General features: G+C 41.7%; 1 protein-coding gene across 1 annotated transcript; it reads left to right on the top strand.

Annotated features, from left to right (window-relative positions):
* Positions 1–13,654: 13,654 nt before the first annotated feature.
* On the top strand, positions 13,655–19,658 carry B2M (beta-2-microglobulin). Its single transcript, XM_059372723.1, has 4 exons — positions 13,655–13,772; positions 17,321–17,596; positions 18,155–18,182; positions 19,170–19,658. Exons 1-3 carry the CDS (start codon positions 13,676–13,678, stop codon positions 18,166–18,168), a joined length of 387 nt encoding a protein of 128 aa, XP_059228706.1. The 5' UTR covers positions 13,655–13,675; the 3' UTR covers positions 18,169–18,182; positions 19,170–19,658.
* The last annotated feature ends 3,085 nt before the right edge of the window (positions 19,659–22,743 follow it).

Here is a 22,743-nt window from a genome sequence, read left to right on the forward strand (position 1 = left end):
TTAGATGAAGATTCTTTTCATTGTTTCTGAAGATTTTGAGGGCTTGGGAAAAGAGATACTTAAATCCAGATCCTTTTAGCAATACTTCTTTCATGCCTCCTGATAACCAATACTATCCAAACAGCAACCATGTCAAAATTAATATAACACTGTTGATGGATAATATAAAAACAAGATTCCTAATTTCTCTCACATTTCTTTTAAAATTCTACACTTTGGCTAAGTGCTGAACGTCTGTTAACACAGAAATCTACATCCTCATTGAGACTGAAAAACGGGTTTTTTTTTTTTAAGATTTTATTTATTTATTTGAGAGAAAGAGAGAGTGAGCAAGAGAGAAAGAGAGAGAAAACACAAACCAGGGGTTGGGGGGAGAGGCAGAGAGAGAAGCAGACTCCCCACCCAGCAGGGAACTTGATAAGGGGCTTGATCCCAGGACCCCAAGATCATGACCTGAGCCAAAGGCTGATAGCTTAACAACTGAGCAACCAAGGTGTCCCCAAGACTGAGAAATTTTGACTATATTATTCACTTCTTCAAAAAAATTGTCCTAATTTAAGTAAGAAAAGTACGACTTTGTCTTAGCCCATTTAAGCTGCTGTAACAAAATATCAGAGACTCGATTGCTTATAAACAACAGAATTTTTTTCCCCCCCACCACAGTTCTAGAGGCTGAAAGTCCAAGATCAAGTGCTGGCAGATTCAGTGTCTGGTGAGAGCCCGCTTTCTGGTTCACAGATGGTGCCTTCTCACTGTGTCCTCACAAGGGAGGATTGAGGGAGCTGCTCAGGGTCTCTTTTATAAATTCAGGAATCCACCCTCATGACCTCATCACCTCCCAAAGTTCCCTCCTCCTAACACCATCACCTTGGGGTAGGATTTCAACATATGAATGGGAAGGGGGGGGACACACAAGTATTCAGTCTATAGCCATGACCTTTGGAGAATATAGGCTAGGTATATAAAACTATTGTGTTTTTATCTGCATTTTACATTGCAATATAATATTTGGTTATACAAATCTCGAAAATATTACTGTTTCTCAAAACTATGCTTCTATTTACATTATAGGAGAGGTGCATGTGCAGACAAAAGTTGAGACTTTGTTTTCCAAATCTATATTCAATCCAGAATCAGGTAAGTCAGCTTTCTGGGATAAATCTGTAATTGCTACATTTACATGGAAAAGAGAAAAAAATTTTTTTTTCTTGAGAGAGAAAGAGAGAAAGTGGGGGTAGGAGGGGAGGGGCGGGGGATGATGATGCAGAGGGACAGAGAATCCTAAACAGGCTCCATATCCAGCGCAGAGCCTGACATGGGGCTCTATCTCACCACCCTGAGACCATGACTTGAGTCAAAATCAAGAGTCAGACACCTAACCAACTGAGCCACCCAGGTATCTGTTTTTTTTTTTTTTTAATTAAATTTATTTATTTTCAGCATAACAGTATTCATTATTTTTTCACCACACCCAGTGCTCCATGCAATCCATGCCCTCTCTAATACCCACCACCTGATACCCCAACCCCCCCCCCACTTCAAACCCCTCAGATTGTTTTTCAGAGTCCATAGTCTCTCATGGTTCACCTCCCCTTCCAATTTCCCCCAACTCCCTTCTCCTCTCTATCTCCCCATGTCCTCCATGCTATTTGTTATGCTCCACAAATAAGTGAAACCATATGATAATTGACTCTCTCTGCTTGACTTATTTCACTCAGCATAATCTCTTCCAGTCCTGTCCATGTTGCTACAAAAGTCAGGTGTCTGTTTTTAAAACAGATTGTTTGGTGTTGCAATTAGGCTCACTGTTTATTTAAATCACCTGTGACATTTGAAATTTTTTTTTCAAACTTCGGAAAATGCAGTTGTTAATAGGGCTTCATTGAATTGTACATAAAGTCTGCAAAATATTTCTGTTACACAATTAAGTACAACTGAATAAATATGATTAGATAAAAGTAAAGAATTTCCTTTCACATTTAAATTATATTTGTTCCACGCATAAGACTTCCTGAAAACAAGTTGGAAGAGACTATTACTGGTCTTGACTGTGACAACTTACTGGATTTTTCGGCCTCTATTTTACAAGTTAAGTAGTTTGAGTTTCAGGTTCTACTTTTCTACTTACCTTCAAACAGATGGTTTAGCATAAAACTTGAATGGGTGACACCATTGACCACCAAATTGTTTGTGGACCAGAAATCAACTTTATCAAAGTTGCTTCCTTGTATATTTCTTTCTATCATGAGCTTCAAATACTCTAAGCAGAATTTGGATATGACTACTTAACCCTGATTTGATGATGATGATGATGATGATGATGATGATGATTGTAAGGACCTATTTAGCCAGAGCGCTTCCATCCAGTTAAACAATAACCTTGTTGTTTAACCCTTAAACTGTCCCTGTCCCCTTTCCCCAGGGGTCTTTCTTAAAAACAAGGCCCAGAAACCAGTCCCAGGTAACAAAGCCCAAATACAGGGTGGGTCAGGCCAGGTGGAGACATCCAATCAGTGGGGGCGGGACACACATACTGTCTCCCTAGCTACCAAGGGGTATGGGCCCCACCTTTTGGGCACCAATTCTGACCAAGGTGATAGGCTAGTTCAAATGTCTACTATAGGGTAAATTGTAATTCAATTGGTCACTTATGTGTGACCTAGCATGACTGTGTAGCTTTCTGTGTGTTACAATCTCATTGGCGACCTATGCATGACCAGGCCCAACCACATGGCTTTTGCCCTTATAAAGCTAGTCTGTGAAGAAGAGAGAGGTCGCCCTCTCTGTAAGAGGCATGGCCCGGAACGTTCGGTTTGATTCTTGATGCTTGTCACAAAATAAAGCTTTGCTTGACCTTCGCTTTGTATCAGTCTCGCTCCTTTAATCACGGACCCGTTATTGGGGAATCCTTCAGTGATAATGGTTCCATGATCTTCCAGGTTCTAGACCTTCTGGTTTCAGATCCAACACATCTGTGCCTGTAATACATTCCCTCTTATTCTTGCCCCTGTCCTCCCATGATATCCAGGGATAATTCTGAGAAAGTCACTTTTCAGAAATGGTACTAACGGGCGCCTGGGTGGCTCAGTGGGTTAAGCCGCTGCCTTTGGCTCAGGTCATAATCTCAGGGTCCTGGGATTGAGTTCCGCATCGGCCTCTCTGCTCAGCAGGGAGCCTGCTTCTCTCTCTCTCTCTCTCTCTCTGCCTGCTTCTCCATCTACTTGTGATTTCTGTCTGTCAAAAAAATAAAATCTTTGAAAAAAAAAAAGAAATGGTACTAAATATACAGTCACCAACATTAGTTTCCATTGTATGTACTTCACCTGATTTTTTCTATTCAAAAACCAAGGTTTTATTTCTGGGAGAGGCAAGATGAAAATCAATATCCTAGGGTGCCTGGGTGGCTCAGTGGGTTAAAGCCTCTGCCTTCAGCTCAGGTCATGATCCCAGGGTCCTGGGATCAAGCCCCAAATCTGGTTCCCTGCTCAGCAGGGAGACTGCTTCCCCTCTCTCTCTTTGCCCCCTCTCTGCCTACTTGTGATCTCTGCCAAATAAATAAATAAAATCTTTTTAAAAATCAATATCCTATTCTATTTGGTCTGAAACTTGGTAGTTAATCAAGGCCGTCAGGGACGTGGCCTGATGGAAATCACTGTCCTGGAGGGTTGAGGCTGCTGCAGGAGCTGCCTGGCTCTTGTCACCCCTGCTATGGGCCTGGAAGAGGTAGACTCATTCAAGATGGCTGAGAACCTCCAGGCCAAAGTGGCCATTGTCCTCAGAGCTGGGAGCATAGTCTGGGAAAGGAAGGGATCTAGGCCAGACTGCCATCATTTCCCCAACCCTCCCCTGCCTTTTCCCTCTCAGGGCTCTCTTCCTTCTAACATTTTATTTTGAAAAACAAAAACAAGTCAAGAAGATGAAAAAATCAACTTCTGTGTATCTTTCACCTACCAGTTGGTAACATTTGCCTGACAAATATTCTTTAAGCACATTCCTCTGCTCCATTAGTCAGTGTTTGTTCCCAGTGACTAGGGTTTGTTTTTTTTTTTTTTAAGATTTTATTTATTTGACAGAGAGAGAGAGAGGGAACACAGGCACGGGCAGTGGGAGAGCGAGAAGCAGACGCCCCACCCGGGGCTCGATCCCAGGACCCAGGGATCATGACTCGAGCCAAAGGCAGATGCCCACCGACTGAGCCACCCAGGCGCCCCACCCAGTGACTAGGGATTTTGGCTGACAGAATCATGAATAGGAGACTCACTGAACAGGAACACATATAACAAGCAAACATGTGAAGAACTGTTTCAACCTAACTGCCTTTTAAAAAAATATGAAGTCAAGGGGCCTTGGGTGGCTCTGTTGGTTAAGGAGCTGACTCCTGACTTCACCTCAGGTCCTTATCTCATGGGTCATAAAATGGAGCCCCGCCTTGGGCTCTGCCTTCAGTGGGAAGTCAACTTGATGATTCTCTCCCTCTGCCGCTTGCAAAGCCCGCACGTGCTTGCGCGCCCGCCTGCGGGCGCTCTCTCTCTCTCTCTTGCGCGTGCATGCGTGCTCACTAAAATAAATAAATATTTTTTTAAAGATTTTTTATTTGTTTATTTGACATACAGAGATCACAAGTAGGCACAGAGGCAAGCAGAGAGAGAGAGGAGGAAGCAGGCTCCCCGCTGAGCAGAGAGCCCGAGCCGGGGCTCGATCCCAGGACCGAGATCATGACCTGAGCCGAAGGCAGGGGCTTAACCCACTGAGCCACCCAGGCGCCCCTAAAATAAATAAATCTTTAAAAAATGTATGAAGTCAAACAAGGAGATGCAATTTTTCAACGATAATGACTACCTTAGGGAAGGGTGTGGAAAAACGAGCACTCTATTGGGCAGTGGAGTGTAACCTGGTACAAAGTCTATGGAGGTCAATCTCAGTATGGAGGTTGTGGTACAATAGGAAAAAACTGGCAATGTCGCCAATACAGGATTGAGTAAAAAAGTATGGTATATTCATAAAAGGAAATACAGTTGACTCTTGAATAACATGGGCTTGAACCATGTGGATTTTTTCCCCATAAATACAGTTTAATACTATAAATGTGTTATCTTTATGATGTTCTTAATATTTTCTTTTCTCTTCGCTTTATTGTAAGAATACATGTATAATATATACACAAAATATGTGTTAATTGAATGTTTATATTATTGGTAAGGTTTCCAGTCATTAGTGGTTAACCTTTTTAGGAATCAAAGTTATATGCAGATTTTCAACTGTGGGGGAGGTCCTATAACCCCCATGCTGTGCAAGGGGCAACTGTATTATGAAAGCAGTAGAAAACTACACAGATCTCTATTATTATAGAAATGGATATATTGTCCATGATATATAGTTAAATAAAACCTATTTGCAAAAAAGTCTATGCAAAATAATTACATCTTTGTATGTAGAACCATATTCATATCTGTATACAAATAGACTAAGTCTAGGGACAAACATCGGTTCATTAGCAGTAGCTTTTGGTGGTGGCTTAACAGACAATTTAAGTTACTTTTATTCTTACCTCTGTAGTCTGAATTTTTCATAATGAATATGAATTTTATAATTAGAAAAAAAATGAAGCTATGTGGTAAAGGTTTTTAAAATATCAAACAAAAAATGCCTCAAAGACAAGCGAGTTAAAAACAAAACAAAACCCAGCTTTGCTGTGCCTATATCATGATCTAAGGGATAAAGTCCACATTCTTTCCATGGCACCAAAGTCCTCTGCGTGCTCTTTAACCCCTCCAGGTGGAGTTAATTGCTTTCCTGGAATCATAATTTTAGTCGCACACCTGTAAGTCAGAGTCTCTGAGCTCTTTGAAGAAAGATGTTCCCCCAATGCCAGGCCAGTGCCTGGCACCTAGCAAGGTGCTCAATAAAGGTTTGTTAAAGGATTGATTGTGGTGCACACTGAGATCTGAGGGATAGATAGGGACCAGGCTAAGTAGAAAGAAACTAAAGCTTTGGGAGACCTTTATCCTGGGGACTAGAAGGCTCTTCTGTTCCTCTCCTTCTGTGTTTAACACTGGCGACAGCAGAGAGGGCAGAAGTGGTTTGGCCCACTTGGCGTGTCATGTCTGTGAAATTGTCCAGAAGGGGTAGTTGGGACTAAGCCATGTTGGCGAGGACAGTGATAGGAGGTGCAAGACCAAAGCTCCTGATCAGCTCAGGTTTCAGCCCAACTTCCACCCCTTCAGTTATGGAATGGAAAATAGCTCTTCCTCAAACATGAGTGTACCAAAAATGCACTAGATGGCCAGAATCTGGTTAACCAATGGGTAAACTTGACTTTGAAAGGCAAATATTTCTACTGAGCTAAGCTCCTGGCAACCAAGGCCCAAATGTCTGTGATTCTGAAAAAGGGGCACGAATTATTTTTTTCTTACTGCTGTAACACTACGAATTGCACAAATTACCACAAACTTGGTGGCTTTAAACAACACAAATTTTCATCTTACAGTTGTGTAAGTCACAAGTCTAAAGTAAGTTTTAGGGGGTTAACATTAAGGCAGATCTGCTTTCCTTTCTAGAGGCTCTAGAGGAGAATCTTTCCTGATGTTATCCTTCCTGATAAAATCAAGGGGAGGTACAAAGTCCCTTACAACATTCACAGTGATTACGACATGAACAACTGGGTAGATGGGGCATTATTCTGCCTACCACAAGGTATGACATGGAGAAACATCTAAAATTATTAATGATAAGAAACCAGGGTGCCTGGGTGGCTCAGTTGGTTGAGCGACTGCCTTTGGCTCAGGTCAGGACCGTGGAGTCCTGGGATCAAGTACCACATCGAGCTCCCTGCTCGTCTGCTGCTCCCCCAATCTTTCTCCTTTCATGCTCTCTCTCTTTCAAATAAATAAATAAAACTTAAAAAAAAAAAAGAAACAAGTTCTGTATACAATGACATCAAAAATAGCTATATTATTAAACTGAAATAATCAAGTTCAGTTCATATGTATAGAATGATCCAAATTTTGTGGAACCCTCCCTTCCCCTAACTAAACTCTGAGTATAAGCTCACTGAACCACCTTCCATGACCTCTTGGGGTAGATGGCAGAGCCCACCTCACCCACCCACATCCTCAGGGCATCGAGTGGCCAGAGGGGTCAATTCCGTCTCTGGTTTTGCTGTCATTGGTCATTGGATAAAAAGATTTTTGGCTTTTTAGTAATGCTAAATTGCCTTTTAGCAAACTCATTTGTGACACATTGATCTACAGTCGTAATGATGATAATAAATAATAAAATAAGGAAAAAATATCACAAACTCACCAAACTTCTGTTATCTGACTTCCTCCTTTATATCTTGACTGCGGCCATTGTGTGTGTGGTGGCTCTTGTGTATACATCTCTTGCCTTTTGGTGTTTTCTTTTTGTTTTAAATTACTGATGTTTTAATAAACAATTCTTCCTGGTTTCTTTACAGTCTTCTTTTGGAAGAAGAGTTTTTAGCAAGTCCCTGCCTTCTGAGCAAAGAACAAAGTGGTATCTGACTACTGGACACCTAACAGTGGAGGGAAGAAAAACAGAGAAGAGCTTAGAAAGGTCCAAGACATCAGAGAGGAGAGAGCATAGAATCAGATGCAGATCCAGCATAGCAGGGAATACCAGGGAAGACCACATATACCAACTGGCCAGTAACAGCTAAGCGAGCTGGAAAGTGGGAAGCTGGGGTTTAGAGAAATTTACCAAAAGAGAAAAGGAGCATTTGAAAGAGTATTGTTTGTTTTTTAAAGATTTTATTTATTTGAGAGAGGGAGTATGAGCAGGTGGGAAGGGCAGAGGGAGAGGAAGAAGCAGACTCCCCACTGAGCAGGCCGGGGGGGGGGGGGGGGGGGGGGGGGGGGGGCCACTGTAGGTTGGGGGCTCCACCAGGGGCTGGAGCCTGAATCCTGAGATCATGACCTGAGCTGAAGGCACACACTTAGCCAAGCAAGCCACCCAAGTGCTCCAGAATTCTGTAGTTTTTAAACAGAAAGTGAGATGCAGACCCGAGGACCTACGAGGGAAAAAATTGCTTGAAGTGGTAGTTCCAGTAATTTAGTCAGTGGGTTTAATATCCCCAGGGATGGTGCCCAGTCCGTGGCTCCTGGGGTTGTCCTGTTAAACCCGCACAGTTAGGCGGTTTTGGCTTCTGCATTTACTTTTTTTCATCCAAGCCGACAATTGATGATGCCTCTAATCCCGCTTATAGTGGGTGCTGTGTTCCAAACTATAATAGTCTTTGTAGTCATAATTTAAAAATTCCTCACTTTCCAAACTATACACAATGTCTATCGATGGCAGGATAAGCATCACACCTTTGTGGTTTCTGAGGGGAGGAGAGTGAAATAAGAGACAAATGAGGGAACTTTCACTTTTACTTTGCATTCTTCCAATGGCCGTACATTTATGTGTTGGGCTTGTAATTAAAAACTATAAGTACATTAAATACTGTGGTCACCACTGTCAAAAGGATTTGAGAGAAATTGGAATTTTATAGGTCTGTAGCGCTTGATGTTTTTCATACCAAATGTATATGTTTTTCCCAATAAAAACAAATAGGCAATTGAGAGAGCATGGTGGTTACACAGAAGCCTGAGGCAGAGATTCTCCACCATCCAGATATTTCAACTCTCTTTTGTCTCCCCATGTACTCTCCCTCATATAACGATAATAGTACTTAGTTGCTATGGCTCTTCCCCCCTCCTATTTCCCACCTCCTATGTCTGACTTAGCAGCAATCAATTAAAAAAAAAAAAAAAAAAGACTCACACGGTGTTCCATTTCCTCTGGTCCTGTTGCCTTATGTAACAGCTCTCAAATCTCAGAAGTCAATCAGTACCGACACCTTCGGTGGGTGCTAATAAATCAATTATTTTAACTGATTTTAACTTAAGACTGGAATCTCCTGGTGGTCAATCTGTTGTCCCTTTTTGCTTTATTGTGACAGGATTTTCCAGAAAGCCTACACTTAACTGACATTTGCTTCATTTAATGGAACTGAACACAAAAGACTGAGGATTTTCAGTCTCCAGATAGACCTAACCAGGATGTACTTTTGGTAAGGCAGCAACCTTCAGATTCCTTAAGTTAAACCATTTAATAATAATCATCTTTGGGTTGTAGGATTACTAGTTTTAATTTTTTCTCTTTTTAAAAAAGATTTTATTTGAGAGAGAGAGAGAGAGCGTGAGCAGGGAGAGGGGCAGAGGGAAAAGCAGATTTCCTGCTGTGCATAGAGCCTGACTCTGGACTCTTGGATCCTGACCTGAGCTAGAGGGAAATGCTTACATGACTGAGCCACCCAGATGCCCCTGATTTTCTTCTTTATAGTTTTTAGTATGTTCCAATTTTAGTATGTTCCAATCATGTATATATATTACTTTTGTGGGCAGAAAAAAAAAGGTTAAGAAATACTCCTACACATCTTCGTGCTGGTTCCTGTTTATTTACTTCCCCTTACCTTCTCATCTACTTTTAATCCTTGCCCAGATCTCCAAGCCAACCAATGAATCCTTCCCCTGAACTCCTTCTCTGAAAGCAATTTTTCTAGTGGGAATTATGGGGCCTTTGGACTCAGATGGACTAGTGTTTGAATCCCAGCTCAGAATGAATGTGGGCAAGTATCTTACTTCTCTGTCTCCTTGTCTGTAAATGAAAGTAACACCTACCTTCTAGATTGTTGTGTAGTTTGGGTCAGGAGCCTCACAAACTGTATATGGATCACCGAGGATATTATTAAAATGCAGACTCTGGTTTAATAGGTCTGGGATGGGCCCAAGAGCCTGCATTTCTAAGAATGCTTAGGTTTTGCTGATGTCAGTGATGTACAGACTACACTTTGAATTGCAAGGGACTAATGACATAACTTTTGAAAAAGCCCTGACACAAATGTCCCACCTATGCTTGGTGTCTTCTCCTCTTGAGTGGGCCTGGCTCTCCTGACTGTTGGATGGACTCATCTCAGAAAACCGCTGACTAAAGTCCACTCAGGTGCAACCCAACTCACTTGAGCATTAACCCATTCCTATTTCCTTTCCACTTTAATATTGTTCTTTCTCTTTCTGTTCAAGCACTTCATCCTTTTTCTGTCTGACAACAACAGAAGTATCTGTGCTTTTTTATTTTTAACAGCTTTATTCAGGTATAATTGACATACAATAAATTGTACTTAAACTGTATAGTCTAAAATATGTATACATCCATGAAATCATCATCAAACTCAAGATAAACTCATATCCATCAACCCCAAACTTTCTTTATGCTCCTGACTCTCCCATATGCTGCACCTTCCCGAAACCACACATCTGCTTTCTGTTCTAGATTGGTTTGCCTTTTCTAGAGTTTTACATAAACAAAATTGTACAGTATACTTTTTGATCTGGTCTCTTTCATTCAGCACAATTATTTCATCCATATTGCTGTGTAAAGTACTTCCTTCCTTGCTTAATGCTGATAGCATTACCCTGTATGGATATACCACAATTTGTTTTTCCAGTCACTCATTGATGGATGATTGTTGTTCCCAGTTTTTGGCTATTACAAATAAAGCTGTTATGAATATTTGTGTACAGGTCTTTGTATAGAAATATTTTATTTTCTCTTGGGTAGATATTAGGATATCCAAGGCTGGATTATATGGCCAGTATATGTTTAACTTTTTAAAAAAACTGTTAAATTATTTTCCAAAGTGATTGTATCATCTTACATGATAGGGGAATTCCAGTTCTTCCACATTCTTGAAAAATTTACTCTTTTAAAAAAAGATTTCTTTTATTTATTTGAGGGAGTGAGAGAAAGAAACAGAGAGTGAGTGGAAGGGGGAGGGGCAGTGGGAGAGAATCTTCAAGTGGACTCCTCACTGACCAGGGAGCCCAACACCCAGCTTAATTTCATGACCCTAAGATCATGACCTAGCTAAAACCATGACTCTGAGCTAAAACCAAGAGTTGGGTGCTTAACAGACTAAGCCACCCAGGCACCCTGAAATATTTACTATCTTAAACAAACATTCATTGTAAAAAAATTTTTAGGAAGGTCACAGGCAAAAAAAAAAAAAAAGAGAGAGAGAGAGAGAAAGAAAGAAAAGAAATCCAGCTGTTATTCCCATGACTGGGAGATAACACTATTAAATTGCTGTGTTTGTAGATTTCCACAAGTTTACCCTACTAAACAAACAGTGCTCTTAACTAAAAAAAAAGTTTTGGGGCACCTGGGCGGTATAGTCGGTTGAGTGTCTGACTCTTGGTTTTGGCTCAGGTTGTGATCTCAGGGCTGTGAGATGGAGCCGTTTCAGTCTCCACCCTCAGCACAGAGTCTGCTTGGGATTCTCTCTCCCTCTCCTATAGCCCACCCCCCTGTTTTGCTCTCTTTCTCTAACAAGTTTTTTTTTGTTTGTTTTGTTTCTTAAGATTTGTTTATTTATTTGACAGATAGAGATCACAAGTAGGCAGAGAGGCAGGCAGAGAGAGAGAAGGAGAAGCAGGCTTCCACTGAGCAGAGAGCCGGATGCAGGGCTCCATCCCAGGACCTTGAGATCATGACCTGAGCAGAAGGCAGAAACTCTAACCCATGAGCCACCCAGGTGCCCCTTTTTAAAGACTCTCAAATAAGTCTTTTTTTTTTTTTAAAGATTTTTTATTTATTTATCAGAGGGAGAGAGGGGGAGAGAGCGAGCACAGGCAGACAGAATGGCAGACAGAGGCAGAGGGAGAAGCAGGCTCCCTGCTGAGCAAGGAGCCCGATGTGGGACTGGATCCCAGGACGCTGGGATCATGACCTGAGCCGAAGGCAGCTGCTTAACCAACTGAGCCACCCAGGCGTCCCTCAAATAAGTCTTTTAAAAAAAGTTTTATATCTCATTTTCACTCTCACTATTCAAAGCATATCATAAATGGAAATTTAAGAAAAATACAGGAGTTTCTCAAATGCAGAAAACTGAAAAATATACTTTTCTCTGTCTTTATTGCATTTTAAAATTATTATTTAAATTGGTTTTCTAAGTGACTAGTCAGAATCTATCTATACTGAATTTTAAGTATACTCTTTCTCTGTGATGTAGTAAATAGAGAATTTAGGAGATGAAAAATAGCTCTATACTCCCAAGGCATTAGAAAATTCAACACGAATGTTTCAGGCCTTAAGAGTCTTAAGTGAGTTTAAAAACACAAAAAACAAATGAGAGAAGCAAGAATGTCTTTACTCATAACTTTATGCATAACAATTATTCTTATATTTTGAGAGAATTATGGATAAAGCTTGTAGGAAAACTAGGTAAATAATACCAATAGTTAGAGTAGGCTTGTTAAACATAAAACACTGTGTTAGGAACTGTGTGAGGCTCTCTGTGCATTATCTCATTTCCTTAGTTTCAGACATGGCTTCCACAATAGGGGTTAGTACAAGGTCTAAAAATATGTAAAAGAAATATAGAACAAATTTGTTGTTTCCTTGGGGAATCACAACCCAACTCCTTTTAACTGAAAACCATGGTGATTTCCAAGATCTCTGTCTTTCCACCCCCATGGTTCACTTCCTCTCCTCACTGTTCCACTGAGAGACTGGTGGATTCGGCTGCCACATGATGTCAGCATCTTTTTTAAGGTATCTCTGAAGTATAGTTTTTCTTAAGGGGTCTAACATTGTTATGCTCTTACAGTCAGTAGGTTTGACATCTTTGGCTGCTCCCATAGCGGATGCAATCCAAATTCTCACTAAAATTTCAGAGTCCTTATCTTCCAAGTGTCTAAAGCATGAAGGCAATGGCATCGGGAGAGTTTGAATCCTAGTCTCAGCTTTTGTTTTCCCTTATCCATAATTAATTCATTCATTCATTCATTCCATTTATTGAATACCTACTATGTGCCAAGCCATTCTAATGCGGTAATTCACAGGGATTACCTAAAGAGGTCTGTAAACTCTAAGGCAGTTACTGCTTTTGCTATCAGTGGTTGTTTTTCCCACAAATCAACAAAATGAAGAAAATTACCTAAACAACAGCAGGAAGATACAGAGAAGAATTTCTTGGCACAGCGGTTTATTTACCAAAAGAAACTTTTGCCTGAAGGAATGCAGGAGGCAAGAAGGTCCTTGTCCACTCTGTACAGTTCTCTGAGTAGTCCTCAGGAGGCCTTGAGATTCCTGGACTATTTTTCTTGCTCAGAGAATCCGGAATCCTGGGTCATAATTATTAATCAGAGTTCTTCTTTTGCCCCGCACCATTCGTCCTTTGTCTACTCTATTAATCTTTCAGGATTTGAGTTTTCTCGAATGCAAACCCCAGGTTTTAGAACCTTAGGGTCCCACCTGGCTGGGACACAGTAAGCAAGGTATTCTGAGTCTGGATGGTTCTCAAGGAGAGGGCGCGGGACCAACGTAGGTCCCGCCCGGGTTCTATGATAGCAGGCCCTCTACCCAGGCTCTGGCGCGCACCCTAGTCGCAGCGCGCCGGCCTCTAGACAGCAAAACCCCTCTATCCAACCCACGTCTTCTTGGGCATCACGAGCCCTTATAGGAAAATGAAACTGAAAACGGGAAAGTCCCTCTTTCTAACCTGGCCCGGCCTCGAGCGCTCGGAGACAAGTGACGGCTCCCGCCAGAAGGGTTCTGATTGGCGGTGCGCGCGAGTACTATAAGTGGAGGAGCCGGGCGGGCGGGCCACTCTATGTCCCGCGCTGCTCCTACTCCGGTGGCGATGGCGCTTCTCTGGACGTTGGTCTTCGTCGGGCTGCTCTCTCTGTCCGGCGTGCACGCCGTCCAACGTGAGTGTCCCCTCTTGCCCAAGCGCTTCTCCTGTGCTCCAATCTTTTTGGCATTCTCGGCGTTAACTCTGTAGCTCACCCACGCCTCCTCCTCCTCAGTTCTTCTGCCGGACCTGGAGGCTAGCTGCGGGCTTGGTCTGCGGGCGGGGAAGCGGTGGGGTGGCCGGCTAGTTGGGGGGGTGGTGGGTGCGAGCCCAGGACGCAACCTTTTTTCTCTTCTTCGGGAGAGGGGGGTAAGGGAGGCCTCCGGCATGTGCGTTCCGGGTGGGGCTGGACAAAGTTTCGGGGTGATGACAGACTTCGGAGCGGCCGAGGTGGGGGAGGGTTTCTCTTCCGCGGAACCTCTAGCTTGCCGGGTGCAGCAGTCGGCCTGGGAGGGCGAGTCCCGAAAGCGGGGAGTCGGGGGCCGTGAAAAGGTGGAGACATCCGTCTTTGCGGGAGGCACCGCGCGGGTCCATCAGTCGGCTGCAGCTGCTCCGCTCGGATCCCGGGGGCTTCGGGGCTTCCTTCGGGGTTGCCGGCCCCACAAATATGCGGCGAAACCGTGGGGGAGGAATCCACACGTGGAGTTTGTAGAATGCTTAGAGGTGTTACAGAGCGCTTTGACATCATTAATTCACTTGTTCCCGTTCCTTGTCGCTTTTAATAATCACAAGAGCTAGTCTTTATTGATAAGGGGCGTGCTGGGGACGTTGTGTGCTCTATGCCATCTGATTCTGAGATGAGCCTACGATGTAAAGGCAATGGTTAATATCTCCGGCATTTCATACGTAAGGAAACTGAGCCATCAAGAGTTTTAAGTAACTTAATCAACACAACACGGGGGAGAAACGGCAGACAGTCTAACTAACGGGAGCAGAGCTTTTTGTGGGGCTGTGCGCCCTTTGGCTGCAAACTCTGCGGTTTTTCAGTACCTCCTCGTCACCTTCTGGTGTGAGATTCTTGCCAGCAAGCTGGAGAGTCCGGGGCCCCTGTTTTTCTTCACAGAGGGCTTCCTTTTTGGCTCCTTGCCTGGTTCTTCCCAAGATGAACTAAGCTTCTACTTTCTGTTTTGAAAAAGCGAAGGTTTACCAGTCAGGAAGACGGTAAAGCCAATGATAAGGGTAATCAAAATGGTTACCCAGAGTGTCAGGGACACTCTAGATCTTGAGCACGTTCTAAATAACTCGTAGTATACCAGAACCCTCATATTTTCCCCTCACAAAAGCGTCTGTGGAGTGGGGGTTTGGATCCTGAAAAGAAGGTATTTATAGTCTATTTACAAAATAAAGCACAAATAAAATTATTGATATTTGGTGACGACCACAGAAATAATTTTAAAAATAACAAACTGACATTAAAAAAAAAATCTTTTTTTTAAAGATTTTTTTTTTATTTTTTAAAAGATTTTATTTATTTATTTGACAGAGAGAGATGACAAGCAGGCAGAGAGGCAGGCAGAGAGAGAGGAGGAAGCAGGCTCCCTGCTGAGCAGAGAGCCCGATTTGGGGCTCAATCCCAGGACCCTGGGATCATGACCCGAGCCGAAGACAGTGGCTTAACCCACTGAGCCACCCAGGCGTCCCTTTTAAAAGATTTTATTTATTTATTTGACAGACAGAGATCACAAGTAGGCAGAGAAGTAGGCAGAGAGCCTGATGCGGGGCTCGATCCCAGGACCCTGGGATCATGACCTGAGCCGAAAGCAGAGGCTTTAACCCACTGAGCCACCCAGGCGCTCCAAAAGAAAAATCTTACTTTGAAAGTTTGCAAAGTAGTATATAACATGAATAGATCATTTCTAGAAGATACTCTGGAGGGGCACTTGGGTGGCTCCGTCGATTAAGTGTCTGCCTCTGACTGGGGTCATGATCTGGGGGTCCTGGAATTGGACCCTGGGTTGGGCACTCTGCTCCATGGGGAGTTCGGCTTCTCCCTCTATGCTCTCCCTCTCTATTTTTCTTTCTCAAATAAATAAATAAAAATCTTAAAAGATACTCAAGAAATGGGTAATGATTGCCTCTGGGGGTCTGTTTTTTGCTCTTTCTCTTGTGTGGGTTTTGTTTCACTGTGGACATAAACTGATGTTTCCATTAAGCTTCAGAAACTCAACTAACTGTTCCAAAGTCATAGAACCAGTAAGTGGCTGAGCCCAGATTCAAACCCAGGTCTTGTCTGATACTTGTCCTCCTCTTAGAAGAGGTTATTGTGATGTTCTTGCAGAACCCTGCCTGTCTCCCTCAAAGAGAGAATTCTACGCCTGATGAACCTTTGTTCTGACTCTTGTGGCATTTATTATGTTCTAATTATTAGAAGTTCTGATACAAAGAGCTTTCTGATTTGTCTTCATTTTTAACTTTATGGAAAAAAAAAATCAGGGCTTCATTGGGATCCCCAGGCTAGCTCCTGATGGGGCTGGTGACCTTTTCTTTGATGACAGGGTGTTTCTAGACAGATAAACCTGGTCAGAGCAGTCTGGTACTGCTCCTCCCTACCACCTCCTGGACACAGAGGAGTTTCCCTTTAGTAACCATATACACTGGATATACTTATATTTAAAAGTGAATTATATACGTATATTGGTGTCAAGCTGTACATTTAGTGGCAGTAACACTTCTCTTCACTCGATGAAAAATACAGAAATGGTCTAGTTATGCATCCCATTTTGGAAATGACTCTTCTATAGCACTAACATATTCCCAGTGTGGCTAGTTACAGCAATCACTTGAGGGTGGAAATTAAAAACGCAAATCCCACTCTTGCACACATTATTCCACTTGGTCATGGTGGAGAGTATGTCCTTTTTCATTTGCCACAGTCCTCACCCTTCCCTATTTTTCTTACCCAGCCCAGTTTACTCACTTATGGTGTTTCTGGCTTCTGTATGCATTTAAGTTTTGTTCAAGGTAATAATAATAACAATATCTGCCATTTACAGAGCAGCTTCTGTGTGCAAGGCACTATACTAGACACAATACATATTGGGAAGTTAGATGGGTGTGGATCTAGGTAGGATCAGGAACCAAAAAGGAAAGGAGCAAACATTAAAAAAAGAAAAAAAAAGATGGCATGAAAAAAAAAGATGGCATGAAATAAGGTGCAAAAACATAAGTTTTTTGATGTGGCTATTATGAAGAGTATGTGAAGTGAGAAATGAAGTTTGAAAAGTAGGTTGGGGCCAAATCATGAGGACTCTTGAGAATGTGTGGAGGAATTATATGGGTGTTAAAGAAGCCATCAAAAGTTCTTGAGAGTCTCCACAGAAAGGTTCTTAAAAGATTTGGCACAAACTCCAGTGACAGAAGATGATACTATTAGGAATCTGCTAGGAAAAAACCAAAAAGCCACGAGTAGAGGAATTAATGTGGGAAAGATACTAAGTCGTGGTTTATCCCTCAAAATGGAAGCAGCCTTTTGGAAAAGTGGAAGCTCATTTGGGCAGAGTAGAAATGGAATTGGGAGAAATCAATAATCAAATTTAAACAATGTTGCCTGAGATAGCTTTAGACCAAGGTAGTCCAAGTGAAATATTCTGCAATTTTCATTTGTCTTTCTATCATGTCCCTCAGGTACTCCAAAAATTCAGGTTTACTCACGGCACCCCGCAGAGAATGGAAAGCCAAATTTCCTGAACTGCTATGTGTCAGGATTCCACCCACCAGAAATTGAAATCGAACTGCTGAAGAATGGAGAGAAGATGAATGCAGAACAGTCAGACCTGTCTTTCAGCAAGGACTGGAGTTTCTATCTTCTGGTCCACACTGAATTCACTCCCAATGGACAGGATGAATTTAGCTGCCGTGTGAAGCATGTTACTCTCAAAACTCCCCAGGTCGTTAAATGGGGTAAGCTTTTAAGTTCTTTCCTTACCTACTAACATTTGTAACTGTGTATAGGCACAGCTTAAAGCTGCTTTGATATAAAAAAAAAAACAAAACTGCATACTGGGACTGACAGGGAATATTATTTAAAGCTCTGATAAGTGGCACCTTTTGAGACACCTCTGCACAGACCCATCCCCAAAACAGTAGTTTCCCTGCAGCAAAAACAGGGAGCAGCAGCAGTTGGCACCTGCACAAATGCACATGAACTACCAGTGTTTCTTCCCTCCTGGTCTCGTGGGCCTTCCTGACAGCCTCGTGGATACTTTGAACCACCAAAGCTCTCCAGAAGGCACAGGACTTCATCTGCAGGCCCTGCTGTCCTAGCACCCTACCCAGTAGTCCCTGGCTGGGTTGGGAGCTGAGGCTAGTAGGCAAGGTTGGGCCCTACCTACTGGGTATTCATGGTTAGGGTCTGCAGGCTATTCTGCCAGACTTATTTATAAACAGTTCTAGACATTTGTTAATAGTATTTTAAAAGTAAAACTTACTCTCTTCCTTTTTCCGTTTTCTTTTTCATAGAGCGAGACAACTAACCAGCATCATGGAGGTAGGTTTCTAATCTTAAGAAAATATTTTTCTTGTTTCACCGTCCTGGGTACTATTTACAGAGAGCTCTGTAAGATAACCCTCATTATAGGGAAGATCTTAATCAGGGTAGCATTTCAGCACGTAGGAAAGAATCCTACAGGGAATATGTTTTTTTTCCTGTGGAGTGGCATGAGAAAGGTGTGTAGCCCCAGTCTCATGCTGCCAGTGGCCCTCCAAACAAAATCAGAGGAGCTGTTGGAGTGCTTTAACAGGATAGAGGCAGCTAGTTATCCATACCACCTGCAAGGATTTGATCTTTCTTCTTCTGTTTCTACGGTGGGCATCTCTGGGCCTTCAGAAATGAACTGTTCTCTTCCTTTGTATAGCAGTTGCTTTATTATTCAGCCTGAAAAGAGGAGTGACGTGGTTTTGTAGATTCCCTGTTCCCTTAGTCTGTTGTTCAGTGTTAGTGTGTGGGCACTGTGTTTGCCTTCTAGAGGCTCCCAGTCCAACAGAGTAGAGAAATGGAAAACGCAGTGTAAAGATACTATAATACGTGTAGCTACAAAAACTTCTCGCATTGTGAAAGTGGGAAGAATTGGACTTGTCTGCATTGCTGGAGTCCAGAGGTCAAAATCCAGCTTTGCATGAAATTTATCTCCATGGGGTACCATGGAGAAATTTCCCGTTACCTCCCAGGACAGGGAAATTAATTTGAGAAAGCATCAGAGAGGTTGGGTGACCTGCCTGGAGTCACACAGTTACTAAATGGGACAGCAGGGATCTGAAATCTAATACAAGCATTCTTTCCTATAAGAATGTGGGAGAACCAATGGGATAAATTAATGGGGTATGCTCTTTGTAATGGGTTTGGAAAATTGTCTGCAGCTGTTTCTTTTACAAACAATGATTTACATAGCAGAAGTCAGACAAATTTGGTGGTGTGATCTATAATCTAGATAAAATAAATGTATTTGCTAACAAATCTATTTTCCTTTTTTTCCAGGTTTGAAGATTGTGCTTATAGATTGCATTAATTTCAAATGCTATGTTCTTATTAATGCTGATATGCTTTTATGCTTTATGCTTATAAATCATAGTCATATTGATGATGATGCAAATATAATCTAATTGTTAATTCTACATTGATGATTCTGTTGCTGTATTTGACCCGTCTATGCGGTAGCTGTAGTTGTGGGGCTGGAAAAATCTTGGAGAGAATTCTCATGGTCAGAACTGAATTGTTCAGTCTATTCACACAAAAGATAGTTATGCATGTTTAGAGTTAATTTCCAATTTGCATACTTTGTTTAGAATTTGGGGGAAATTTTTTGAAAGATAACCTCTAAGTTACTGGAAATTTGTTATAGTGGGTATAATACGTGTAGAATCTCTGTCCTGAGATTCTCACTCACCTCTTACATCAGAAACATTGTTGCACACAATTTGACTTAATGTTAATTTTGTTTCAATAATTAAAACAATTGTAAAACTTGATGTGTTCAGTTTTTTATACATCTGTCCCTCTCTTGCCCCGCTCCCTTTTTAAAAGATTTTATTTATTTGAGAGAGAGAGAGAGAATACAAACAGGGGGAGGGGCAAAGGGGGAGGGAGAAGCAGACTTCTTGCTGAGCAGGGAGACCCCTGCAGGGCTCAGTCCTAGGGCCATGGGATCATGACCTGATCTGAAAGCAATTACTTAACCTACTGAGGCACCCAGGTGCCCCCCGACTCTTTGTTATCAAACAGGAAAACAGTCTAGAAGTGTCACTTGGGAAAAAAGTATAAACCCCCGTTTTTTGGGCTTGACTCATGGTGGAAGGGGCCTCAGCAATCTACATTTTACAGATAAGGAACAAGATCCCAGGGAAATTAAATGACTTAGGGTGACACAGTGGTCTGCTGGGAGACCATGCCTGTCTTTTAGCCAGAGTTCTGTTCCTTGGGCCAAGACACAAGGAATGTGCAGGCTCTAAGAGGGAACAAAAGTATCTGAGGGTTTCATATTTTAGCAAGTAATAGATAAACTTTGAATGAAAAATGCTAGATTTCTCAATTTCAAAATATAGTTTATATATGCAGCATCGTGCATCTGACAAAGAATTTGAGTTAGTGTTAAGTGCTGACAAGATGAATAAAACACAAAACTGCTCTCAAATTTCTGTCTAGTGGAGGGACAGGCATGTGGTCAAACAATAAAAAAAATCCTGTTAAAGAGTATAATACAGGTATGACCAAAGAACCAAGTGATAGGAAAATGTGTTCGGGGAACAACAAGAAACTTTAGGTAGGCGTGAGGGAAGCCATTTGCTTGAATTGTGACTTGGTGGGTAGTGGTTCTCCCGACTGGTGAATGGAATCTGGGGCTTCCAAGCAGGATGACAAATTATGGGAAAGATGAAGGTATGGCAAGTGTGGATAATTCCAAACAGTGGAGCAAGGGTATTTGGGGGAATACTTGTAGGAACTCAGCTGAGCAGACTGAGCAGTGACTTACTTAGACCGGTCACTCTCTATCCTAAATTCACATTAGAATCACCTATGGAACTTGTTAAAAAATACTAGCTCTAAGAAATAAAGTCTATTAAAAACAAAAACAGGGGGGCACCTGGGTGGCTCTGTGGGTTAAAGCCTCTGCCTTCAGCTCAGGTCATGATTCTAGGGTCCTGGGATCGAGCTCTGCATCGGGCTCTCTACTCAACAGGGAGTCTTCTCCCTCTCTCTCTGTCTGCCTTTCTGCCTACTTGTGATCTCTGTCAAATAAATAAACAAAATCTTAAAAAAAAAAAAAACAAAAACAGGGGCACCTGGGGGGCTCAGTAGGTTAAGTGTCTGCCTTTGGCTCATGCCATGATCTCGAGGTTCTGAGATCTAGCCCCACATCAGCCTCCCTGCTCATTGGGGAATGTAAACCAAAGCCACAATGAGATGTCACCCCATTCCAGTCAGAATGGCTATTCTCAAAAAGACAAGTGTTGGTAAGGATGTGGAGAAAAGGGAACCCTTGTGCACTGTTAGTACAAGTTAGTGCAGCACTATGTAAAACAGTATGGAGGTTTCTCAAAAAATTAAAAATAGAAATATCATATAATCCAGTAATACCACTGCTGGGTATTTACCCAAAGAATATGAAAACAATACTTTGAAAAGTTATATGCACTTCTATGTTTATTGCAGCATTATTTACAATAGTCAAGCAGTGGAAATAAACTGAGTGTCCATCCATAGTCTATAGATGAATGGATAAAGAGGGTATCATGTGTGTATGTGTGTGTGGTATACATATATATATATATACAATAGAATATTATTCAACCACAAAAAAATTGCCACTTGCAACAACATGGATGGACTTAGAGGGTATTATGCTAAGTGAAATAAGTCAGAGAAAGACAAATAACATATGATTTCACTTATTTGTGAAATTAAAAAAAAACCTGGAAATATAAACAAACTAAAACAGAATAAAATGGTGGATGCCAGAGGGAAGGGGGAATGGAGCACTGGACAATATAGATGACTTCAAGCTATAAAATTAATAAGCTGTGGGGATGAAAAATATAGCAAAGAGAGTATAGTCAATATACTATGGTGATAGTTGGTAACTACACCTATTGTGAGAACTGCATAATGTATAGAACTATTGAATAATGTACATCTGAAACTAATATAACATTGTATATCAACTATGGTTCAATTTTTAAAAAAATACTTATATTTTTAGAGTAGTTTGGATTTATAGCAAAATTGAGAGGAAAATACATAGATTTCTCATATACCTCCTAGCCCTACACATGCAGAGCCTTTTCTATTATCACCCCCCGAAACTACATTGACATAGTATAATCACCAAAGTCCATAGTTTACCTTATGGTTCCCTCTTGATGTTGACGATGTTATGTGCGTTTGGACAAATATATAATGACATATATCCATCATTATTAGGGTATCAGAGTATTTCGCTGCCCTAAAAATCCCCTCTGTTCTGCCTATTGATTCCTCCCAACCACTTTCTTCTGCTCTTCAATTGCTGGCAAAGAACTGATCTTTTTACTGTTTCTGTAGTTTTACCTTATCCAGAATATCATAAAGTTGTAATCATACATTTATTTGAGAGAGAGAGAGAGAGAGAGAGAGAGAATATAAGTTGGGGGAAGGGCTCAGGAAGAGAGAATCCCGATGTGGGTCTCAATCTCATGACCCTGAGAACACGACCTGAACAGAAATCAAGAGTCAGTCGCCCAACTGACTGTGCCACCCAGGTGCCCCAATAAATAAATACTTTAAAAAATTCATTTTAGAATGAATTTAGAATGAATTAGAATTGTCCTCTTCATCATCGAATAATGAAAACAAAGAAAAAGAATTGTAAACCCCTGCAATCTCCTATGACAAAGATGACTACTTTCTGGACCCCACTGAGTTCTTTTAGTGTGTACCCATCACTCTCCATTTCATTTAATGGCTATTTTTTTGAAGATTCTATTTATTTGTTTGAGATAGATAGAGAGAGAGAGAACATGAGCGGGGGTGGGGAAGAGAGGCAGAGGGAGAGGGAGAAGCGGACGAGGCTTGATCC

This window comes from Mustela nigripes, chromosome 13, assembly GCF_022355385.1.
Source record: "Mustela nigripes isolate SB6536 chromosome 13, MUSNIG.SB6536, whole genome shotgun sequence".
NCBI lineage: Eukaryota > Metazoa > Chordata > Mammalia > Carnivora > Mustelidae > Mustela > Mustela nigripes.